Below are 10622 nucleotides of genomic sequence, written 5' to 3'. Positions count from 1 at the left end.
AAAGGACGCGATTTTGGATGGGTGAGTACCTCTCATGCCGTTGTTTGAAATTAATAATATCAAATATTATTCATTTGAGTTGTTTGGAGATATATATATATATATATATATTTTTTTTTTTATTTGACATATATATATATATCAGTAATGAAATGTGTGAAGTACACATGGCTAAACATTATGAGGGTGTGTCTGTGACTGTATATATTAGATACACGTAAAAAAATATATAATATATGTTTTCCATGTATTTTATCTAGACATGGGGTTCACAACTCTATATATAATCTGTCTGTATATATAAAATATTTTTTACATGTATTTTATCTAGACATGGGGTTCACAACTCTATATATAATCTGTCTGTATATATAAGATATTTTTTACATGTATTTTATCTAGACATGAGGTTCACAACTCTATATATAATCTGTGTGTCTGTGTCTTCACAGTCCTTCTGATTCTGACTGGGAGCCCCCACTGCCAAGGTGCCCATCCCCCACAGGAGCTGATTCATCTAGCCGGACCCCTGCTGTCTCCGGCTCCACACCTACCCCCACCCAGCCAGGTGTGAAGTCTGTGACAAAGAAGCGGAGGTGGGGCAAAGCTAAACCAGCAATCAGAGAGGAGGAGGGTCGTTGGCACTCTGTGCTGGTGGAGGATGTGGGCCCACCACCTCCAATATTCAGACCGAAAAGGCCACCAGGACCTCAGCTGGACATGACCTCCAACGACAGCCCCATGCAACTTTTTCAACTGTGTTTTACATCTTCAGTTATTGATTCCCTTGTCTTCAACACTAATAAATATGGTGCTAAGAAGCAGGCAGGCAAAAAAGAGGCAATGGAAGCCTATTTCCATGTCAGATATTTTTTGTTATTTATCAATGGTCATATACATGGGTCTAGTGAAGCTGAAAACCCTGAAACAGTATTGGAAAACTGCACCCCTCTATCAACTGCCTTTCCCCTGCACTGTCATGTCGTGCAAAAGGTTTCTGACAATCTCACGGGCGCTTCATATCAGTGACCTAGAAGTTGACGAGGACAACGACAAGAAGCGAGGCACAGTATGATAGGCTCTGCAAAATTAAACCTCTCTACCACAGTATGGTTGAGGCCTGCAAGACCTATTTTCAGCCCGCCCAGAACCTTTCCATCGATGAGAGGATGGTAGCCTCAAAGGCCAGAATCAGCCTAAAACAGTACATGCGTAACAAACCAACTAAATGGGGTTACAAACTGTTTGTTTTGGCTGATTCTGCGTGTGCATACACATGCAATTTTTTGGTTTATGAGGGGAAGAGCAGTTTTGCGACCGGTAAGGGACTCAGCTATGATTCTGTCATGGCATTACTAGATTTTCAACTGCTGGGGAAGGGCTACAAACTTTTTGTGGACAACTTCTACACAAGCCCTACCCTGTTCACAGACCTGAGGAAGCTGGATGTGTGGGCTTGTGGCACCATTCAGACCAACAGAGTGGGCTTTCCAAAAACCAAGGAGAACGACATGCCTAAGCGGGCTGAGCGGGGATAGCATGCGATGGATTCGTCAAGATGGCCTGCTCTTTGGGAAGTGGATGGATACCAGAGAGGTGGTCATCTGCTCCAGTATCCACAAGTCCTTCAGTGGAGATCAAGTCATCAGGAGTGTGAAGGGCGCTACTGGGGCATGGACAGCCAAAAATGTCCCCATTCCTGGAGCTATCAAGGACGACAACAAGAGCATGGGGGGTGTAGACCTGTCAGATGCTCTGATAGGCTACTATAATGTGCTCCACAAGACCATGAAATTGTACAATACTTTTTTCTATCATTTCATTGATATTGCTGTTGTGAATTCCTTCATCATACAGAAGGAAATGGCCAAGAGCTGTGGAAAGCTCCCCATCTCACAGCTAGCCTTCCGAGAGCTGCTCATCCAGGAGCTTGCTGGCTACAGCAAGTCCACTGCAGCACCTTCTGTCCCCTCTACCTCTGTCCCCTCTACCTCTGTCCCCTCTACCTCTTCTGCTCCTTCAACCAGTGGTGTTCACCTGCCCAAATTCATCTCTGCAGGCATGAATGTGCCTCAGGGCAAAAAGGGCACAGTGGGGAGGCGACGCTGTGCCCTTTGTCACAGGAAATGCCCCATCACATGTACCACCTGCTCAGTAACTCTATGCTTTACAGCAGAAAGAGACTGCTATGGGCCATGGCACCAGCAGCACAATTTTGTGTAGAGGACTGAGGGTCCTCACAATATTGTACATTGAATGTCTGTAAATAGTTACCCTTGTTGTTAAAAAAATTCAAAATTGTATATATATATATATTTTTTTGTACTTTTTTTTGAGGGGTGTGTTAGAATATAATTTTTGTATTTTGTATATAGTTTTTTACATCAAAATGTAGCACTGTACCAATTTGGCCACTTAGGTACATTTGGGTACATTTGTGTGGGACACCAGGGTGACTTCATGCTCAATGTAATGTAGCTCGCTCATTCCTGAAGATATGTGTCTGAAACTTTTCTCAGTTACTGTTGCCCTCTTACGTTCTGCATAGAAATTATCCCCAGCATCCTATCTGAATGTTTGGCTGTTCCTGTTCAGTTGAAAAATGGTGCAACAACAATAAAAACCAGAAACAAAGGTTTCAAACCAATTCATGAATGTAATTGGATCTAGGTATGTTTTGCCTTTAATTTAATGGCATGAAAAGTCATTCTATAATGTTCAGCCAATTTTTATCAACAGCTCTAATATACTATATAGCCTAGAAACCTGGTTAAACTATCATTATGACATCATGGATGAATTCTAGAATATACTATACAGCCTAGAAACCTGGTTAAACTATCATTATGACATCATGGATGAATTCTAGAATATACTATATAGCCTAGAAACCAGGTTAAACTATCATTATGACATCATGGATGAATTCTAGAATATACTATATATCCTAGAAACCTGGTTAAACTATCATTATGACATCATGGATGAATTCTAGAATATACTATACAGCCTAGAAACCTGGTTAAACTATCATTATGACATCATGGATGAATTCTAGAATATACTATATAGCCTAGAAACCTGGTTAAACTATCATTATGACATCATGGATGGCCAGTCCTTGTATTTATAGTGTAGTGAATTCAGGGGGTTGCTCTGAGCTCAAACCTGGGTCCACTGACTGTCAAGCCAACACCTTATAACTGTTACGCCAAGATGTTACTGTTACGCCAAGTCTCTGGGCAGCCATTTTGTTGCTGTTTTAAAAAAAAACACATCAATCAATCAACCAATCTGCAGTTAAAACACTGTTTTGGTAATAAGATGATGGGGTTGGAAAAATGTAACTACTTTTAAATGCATAGACAGACCTATGGATGCAAGGACTGACCATCCATGATATCACCATTATAGTTGTAACCATGTTGAGGCTATACAGTGTTGATTTACATTGTTTCTAAACATTGGAGTAAAAAAAGCTTATTTGGGGTTCTGATGGGGTACAACAGTTTAACTAAGCTCATGAGGCATGTGTTATATTCTTCAAGAATCAATGGCTATAAATAAATTATTATAAAGTAAAAATCTGGATGTAGCTATTGGATATTTCCCCTTTAACACCACACATCAGTTCAACAACTGCAGAGTTTATGCCTCTGTATTTAAGACATTACTTACTAGTGTTAATCAGGGAACGGTTTCTCAAAACCATCTTATGGCTAAGTTCACCGTTAGAACCATTGGATGCCTTAAGATGAGTTTGGGAAACCGGGCCCAAATATCCAGTTTCCTCCTCATCTTCCTCCTCCTTTATTGATGTAACAGTCATCTCCCCCTCATCCTCTTTCACTCCATAAACTGCATCCTCCTCCTCTTTAACTCTTCTTCTTTCACTGTAACAGCCTCACCCTCTACTTGTTTTTGTATTGAAACAGCCTCCTCTTCCTCCTCCTCTTTGATGAGAGCTTCTTTCTCCGTCCAGCAGACCTCCTCTTCTTTAGCAGGAGGAGAGTAGTTTAGTGAACTCATGGTCGGAGATGTTAGCTAGCTAGGCTAAAGCTAACTTAACCAGCCCGCTAGCTGACTAATAACAACACCATAAATATGGAATAAAATCGGATAACTAACTAGACGACAGAAATGGGTTTAAAACACAGTGGCTAATATACACTAAAGCGTCTAAAGAGCTTTATTGGTTTGGCTATTTTGTCTAGCAAGCTACCGAGGTGGCTGAATAACTGTTGAAAGAAGCGTTCCATCCACTAGATTATACGTCACACCAACAGCATTGCCTTAAATTCCCAGACCGCCATCTGCTGACTGGAGTGGGTAACGCAGTTGAGCAAAATGTATATTCTATTTTCAGACAAAAAGTTAAAGGGTAGGAATCATTGACGCTGCTAGGCCTAAAATATTCAACACATTGTAACTAATAGACTACAAACAGGAGTTAACTAGTTAATTCATATATACAGAAATATAATGATAAAAACAGAACACTACACTTCCTATGCATCATGTAAATACTCTAACACTGGTTCATCTCAACATCTAATGCCCTTCATCTGCATTGATCTGATAAACACAGGATAGGTGGAGTATTTCATCACATTACACTTCATTTCAACCAGTAGCGAATGTGAAACGCTTTATTGAAAAGCTCATTATCCAAGTGTTATAAATACAAGTTCAATCTGTACTTCAATGCACATCTGTTATGCATTATAAAAACAGAGGAAGAAAGAGGAGGTGGTGAGAGAGGTGTAAAAGACAGAAAGGGAAAGAGGTAAGAACATAGGAGCAGGGAAGGCAGCACATGATTAATGAATCACAGTGCTACATAAATATTCTCTCAGTTCATCACAATTACATAATAGTCTCATGTCGGCCCAAAGGTTCTTAAAAGCAGGTGAGGTGGCGATGATGGGACTGGGGGTTGGCATCCTCTCACATCAAAACATATCTGCAGACGAGAGACAGATGGGGAGAGAGAGCATGTTTAAACCTTGTTTTTATTTTTTATTCTGACATTGTTAGTCATCAATCAGGAGGTGAAATGCAAAACTGATCTTGGATCATTAACTCTGGGACTACTGCATCTCTGTCTGTATTTCAATGTAAAGCATCTCTTTAATAATACGTCCTGTTGACTTGACCAAGTGACCTCTCACCTCTGATCATGCTGTGCCCTCTATGTAGCCAGTTCAGATGCAGGAGGGGTTCACCAACACAGCTGATATAACCTAGAGGATTTAGGGAGAAGGGGAGAGAGGGATGAAGTGAAGGAGTGAGACTGTTATTGAGAAAATAAGTGACAGTGGTCAACAGGAATCTGTGTGTGGCCTCACCCGGTGTCCACACCACACTAAGTGGCTGCAGAGTACTTTATGCTGAAAAACATGAACGGCCATACAAGGACAAACAAGATAGTGTAGTTATAGAAATAACAAAGTGTCTTACTGTTCTCCATGGTTGGCCCTCTTGTCTATTCTTTGAAGGTGGAAGGAGCCACAGTTTTACACCTGAACCTGCTTACTGCACAACACAATCCATCAATCAGATTGATACATGAGTGTGTAGGTGTGAGTTATAGGGTGTCTAATTGTTCTACATTTTTTCCAATATGGGGGATTTAAAATAGCCTGTTTTGTTTTTGTACAGACATCACACCCTTACCTAAACAGCACCCTCACCTGAGAAGTAGAAATCAAAGGGAGAGAAACTGTGAATTGAATAACTGCAGTTGACATAGCTAAGTAAATGGAAGAATACTCTCATTGCAATGTGAATGGCTCTTAAAAGAGCATTTGATTGTGCATAGTGTAGCCTATGGTGTTGCCAGGGAACATTTACATTACATTTACGTCATTTAGCAGACGCTCTTATCCAGAGCGACTTACAAATTGGTGCATTCACCTTATGATATCCAGTGGAACAGCCACTTTACTTACAGTAGTACATTATATTTTTTGGGGGGGGGGTTAGAAGGATTACTATATCCTATCCCAGGTATTCCTTAAAGAGGTGGGGTTTCAGGTGTCTCCGGAAGGTGGTGATTGACTCCGCTGTCCTGGCATCGTGAGGGAGCTTGTTCCACCATTGGGGTGCCAGAGCAGCGAACAGTTTTGACTGGGCTGAGCGGGAACTGTGCTTCCGCAGAGGTAGGGAGGCGAGCAGGCCAGAGGTGGATGAACGCAGTGCCCTTCTTTAGGTGTAGGGACTGATCAGAGCCTGAAGGTACGGAGGTGCCGTTCCCCTCACAGCTCCGTAGGCAAGCACCATGGTCTTGTAGCAGATGCGAACAGCACCCTCTTTGAAGAAGTAGGAGGTGAAGATCTCCTGCACACGGATTGCCTCTCTTGCTGCGTTGTTGGACCCCATCCTTGAAACATCCTGCAGAGCAGCAGACTCCTCCTCTGGCACCCGGCGGCGAGCTGCAGATCCCCTCCTGGTCTTCGTGTCCATCCTCATGAAGTTACGCAGGACACAGGTAGCCTTCACACACCTGAATTCCTCCAGGAGGCAGTCCCAGATGACCCTGGTCACCCAACCTTGCAATGCCCTACACGTTAACTGTAGGCAATCGTTTTGAAGGAATCTCCAGTTACAAGGTGTCTGTAGGAATATGGAAGACAATGTAATTATTAGACTGTTACATCACCAGGTCATTGTGGATTACTAAAGTATAATATCCCTGATAACAAATCATGATAACATTGGATTGTTAGATGAATGGGCACACATATGTACATGTGTAGCATGTGACAATAACATAATCATATCAAGGATGGCATCACAAATGAATACATAAATACCACCTGAAGCTTGATAATGAGTTGATTATTTGAATCAGCTGTGCAGTGTGAAGGCAAAAACAAAAATGTGCCCCTCTGAGTCCCCAGGACTGAGAACCACTGCTCTTCATTGGGACCTCTTCATATGTAGACTGGCTTTCATAGAGCTCTTTATCTGAGGACAGAAAACCTCACAAGAAACAGACTTCATTATAGTCAAATTACACCACACTGAATATTATGTTACTATTATCTCCTGTCCTCACTTCTAGGGACAGGAACAACACAAAAGTACCTGCCCTATCCAGAATAGCCTCCTCTCTCACTGACAGTTGGGGCTGCTATCCTTTCACCCTCCTCCATGGCTGTTAGCTAGCTACCTACAAATGCATTTGGAGTTAGTTTTTTACAGTGATACATACATCAAGGTAGCTAGATAATATGCAGTTAGGTAGTTGCTGATATTTAATTCACTTAGCTAGCTATCTATCTGCACAGTATTTGAAGTTGGTTAGATAGCTAGCTCATTTAGCAGCTCATTTGAGTTAGCCTGCACTGTAGCTAGTTAGCTAATAATACATTGTTTTTTTTTACATTTTCAAAATCTATTTACTTACTTACTTGAATAGGTTCTCCCAGCCATGTGGACAATTAGAAACAGGGCAGCAAAGTTTGTCACCAGAGCGTTTTAGAGGATATTACTATTGAACTATGTACCCATTTAATAACCAGACCTTCATACAAACTTGCTCTGCTGAATTCTTGATGGAGTCACAATGGGCGGCCTAAGCGGCATCTAGTCCATCTGCTGACTGGACGCAGTTCAGTAAAATGTACATTTTATTTTCAGACAACAAGTTAAAGGGTAGGAAGCATGAGTTTTTACTCACCAGTGTAACAACACAGTGTGGTTAAAGACTTAGTAACTGAGTTGTATTCATGATCTGGTTTCCTATAAGTACAAACAGTTATGTTTTTGCATTATTACATATTTCTTAATTTATTTCCGGATAACTTCTAAACTACCCACTATGTGCTACAGAGTTTGTATGCTAGCTCGGTAGCTAGCTCCAGCTTGTCAACATTAGCCACACCTCATGCGTTTCATTTACTGTGTGGTTGTGTTATCTAGTGGGAACCCATGAGTGCCAACGATTGGTTTAATATGAAGTTATACATTTGAAGTTATTTCTGTTGTAGTTTACATCATAGGGAATAGGCTGGTCCTCCATATTACTTCACACCTGACTTTGGCATTCTTCTGAATTCTGATTGGTTTTATGTAATAACTCAAAAAAATAGAGCAGTGAGGTGTTACTTTGCATTGGGACTTAAAAATATTTTATTTTATATTTTATAAACAATACAAAACATACACATACAAATGACAACATCATACAAACATTAACTACATCACACCTTCCCAGACCCACTAGAACACACCTCCATCTCCATTAACTACATCACACCTGCCCAGACCCACTAGAACACACCTCCATCTCCATTAACTACATCACACCTGCCCAGACCCACTAGAACACACCTCCATCTCCATTAACTACATCACACCTGCCCAGACCCACTAGAACACACCTCCATCTCCATTAACTACATCACACCTGCCCAGACCCACTAGAACACACCTCCATCTCCATTAACTACATCACACCTGCCCAGACCCACTAGAACACACCTCCATCTCCATTAACTACATCACACCTGTCCAGACCCACTAGAACACACCTCCATCTCCATTAACTACATCACACCTGTCCAGACCCACTAGAACACACCTCCATCTCCAGCGCATCACTCTCCGCCACATGGCCTCAAACTGCACCATTTCATTTCTCTCTGTCGCCCAGAACTTTACATTTTTAGATAATAAAGTCTTTTTCCTTTCTATTGCGTTAACAACGGAGGATTGTTTGACAGTTTTTAAGTACAGTACTTAAGATGATTGACGAGAAAACCATCGGGTATCTCATTGCACCCTCATATGTCATGTCTTGAAATATGCAGACAGACGGATTAAAAGTAAGTTTACATTGTACTCCTTCTGACAGCCAACTTTCTAACTCCTCCCATAACTTTATGACGTCATAACATTCCCAGAAGGATTATTGAGTCATTGTTAGTTTTACACTGAAGACATGACTCTGCCGTTGTGCTGTAGAATTAGGGGATTTTGTCTCTTGTATAATAAGGGACTATCATCTGTCCCAACATCACAGGCCACAGACTTTGATACAGTTAAAGACTTCCAAAAGTTTTTCCGCAGTTTAGGATCAACTGAGTAAAAAAAAAAGGGGTTTCTCCTTGTGCACCTGCCAATGTAAATCCATTGAATGAGACAAGTTACCAGACAGGACATATTGCTAATGCTCTTCCCATTGATAACCTAAATGACAATTATCTTGTGGGCGGTGGTGGTGATGACGGCCTATTCGATGTCCATCGGGATTCCCCCAAAAAAGAAGATGCTCTGGATTGATCACTGGAGTCAGATGTGAAGGAGGAGGTGGATCATCAGGAGTCAGATGTGAAGGAGGAGGTTGATCATCAGGAGTCAGATGTGAAGGAGGAGGTTGATCATCAGGAGTCAGATGTGAAGGAGGAGGTGGATCATCAGGAGTCAGATGTGAAGGAGGAGGTGGATCATCAGGAGTCAGATGTGAAGAAGGAGATTGATCATCAGGAGTCAGATGTGAAGGAGGAGGTTGATCATCAGGAGTCAGATGTGAAGGAGGAGGTTGATCATCAGGAGTCAGATGTGAAGGAGGAGGTTGATCATCAGTGAACCTCTAGGATTGTGGCTGGGCTGGTGTTTCCACTTCCAGCTTGGTCATATATGTTGATACATTGAATGTTGATATTGTAAAACTATGTTATATATTTGCACCTCCTGTTTCAGGAAGTGATGTCACTAGGTACTGCCCCTATATATACAGTGCAGTTGGAAAGTATTCAGACCCCTTCCCGTTTTCTACAATTTGTTACGTTATTCTAAAATGAATTAAATCAATATTTTACCCTCAATCTACACACAATGCCCCATAATGACATCACAATACCCCATAGTGACAAAGCAAAAACAGGTTTTTATAAATGTTTCAAATGTAACAAAAACAACAACTGAAATATCACATTTACATACAGTACCAGTCAAAAGTTTGGACTCACCTACTCATTCAAGGGTTTTTATTTTTACTATTTTCTCCATTGTAGAATAATAGTGAAGACATCAAAACTATGAAATAACACATATGGAATCATGTAGTAACCAAAAAAGTGTTAAACAAATCAAAATATATTTTATATTTGAGATATTTCAAAGCAGTCACCATTTGCCTTGATGACAGCTTTGCACACTCTTGGCATTCTCTCAACCGGCTTCATGAGATAGTCACCTGGAATTAATTTCAATTAACAGGTGTGCCTAGTGAAATGTTAATTTGTAGAATTTATTTCCTTCTTAATGCATTTGTATGGTGACAAGGTATGCGTGGCTCTCATGAGGATTGCCACAGGAAAGGAAGACCCAGAGTTACTTCTGCTGCAGAAGATATGTTCATTAGAGTTAACTGCACCTCAGATTGCAGCCCAAATAAATGCTTCACAGAGTAACAGACACATCTCAACATCAACTGTTCAGAGACTGCGTGAATCAGGCCTTCATGGTTGAATTGCTGCCTGCAAAAACATTGTTTACAAAAGCGTTGTTATTAAAGAACAAGAAAGCCAGCACATTGTTTACAAAAAATGTGCTTTTCTTTAAAAAACAAGGACATTTCTAAGTGACCCTAAACGTCGACATGATGTATTGTT

At 41.0% G+C, this 10622-nt stretch overlaps 1 protein-coding gene across 1 annotated transcript in view; it reads left to right on the top strand.

Moving 5' to 3' along the window:
• The first annotated feature begins 1539 nt into the window (after positions 1 to 1539).
• The window catches only part of LOC115178612 (zinc finger protein 239-like), a 31444-nt gene continuing 22361 nt past the window's right edge, over positions 1540 to 10622 (top strand). Inside the window, exons 1-2 of the mRNA XM_029739867.1 lie at positions 1540 to 1796; positions 2028 to 2154. Coding sequence (XP_029595727.1) covers positions 1540 to 1796; positions 2028 to 2154 — 384 coding nt within the window. The remainder of the gene's footprint in view (positions 1797 to 2027; positions 2155 to 10622) is intronic.

The sequence above is a fragment of the Salmo trutta genome, chromosome 38, assembly GCF_901001165.1.
Source record: "Salmo trutta chromosome 38, fSalTru1.1, whole genome shotgun sequence".
Taxonomy (NCBI): domain Eukaryota; kingdom Metazoa; phylum Chordata; class Actinopteri; order Salmoniformes; family Salmonidae; genus Salmo; species Salmo trutta.
The sequence above is the reverse complement of the archived record's forward strand: the minus strand, read 5'-3'. Positions and strand labels throughout refer to the sequence as shown.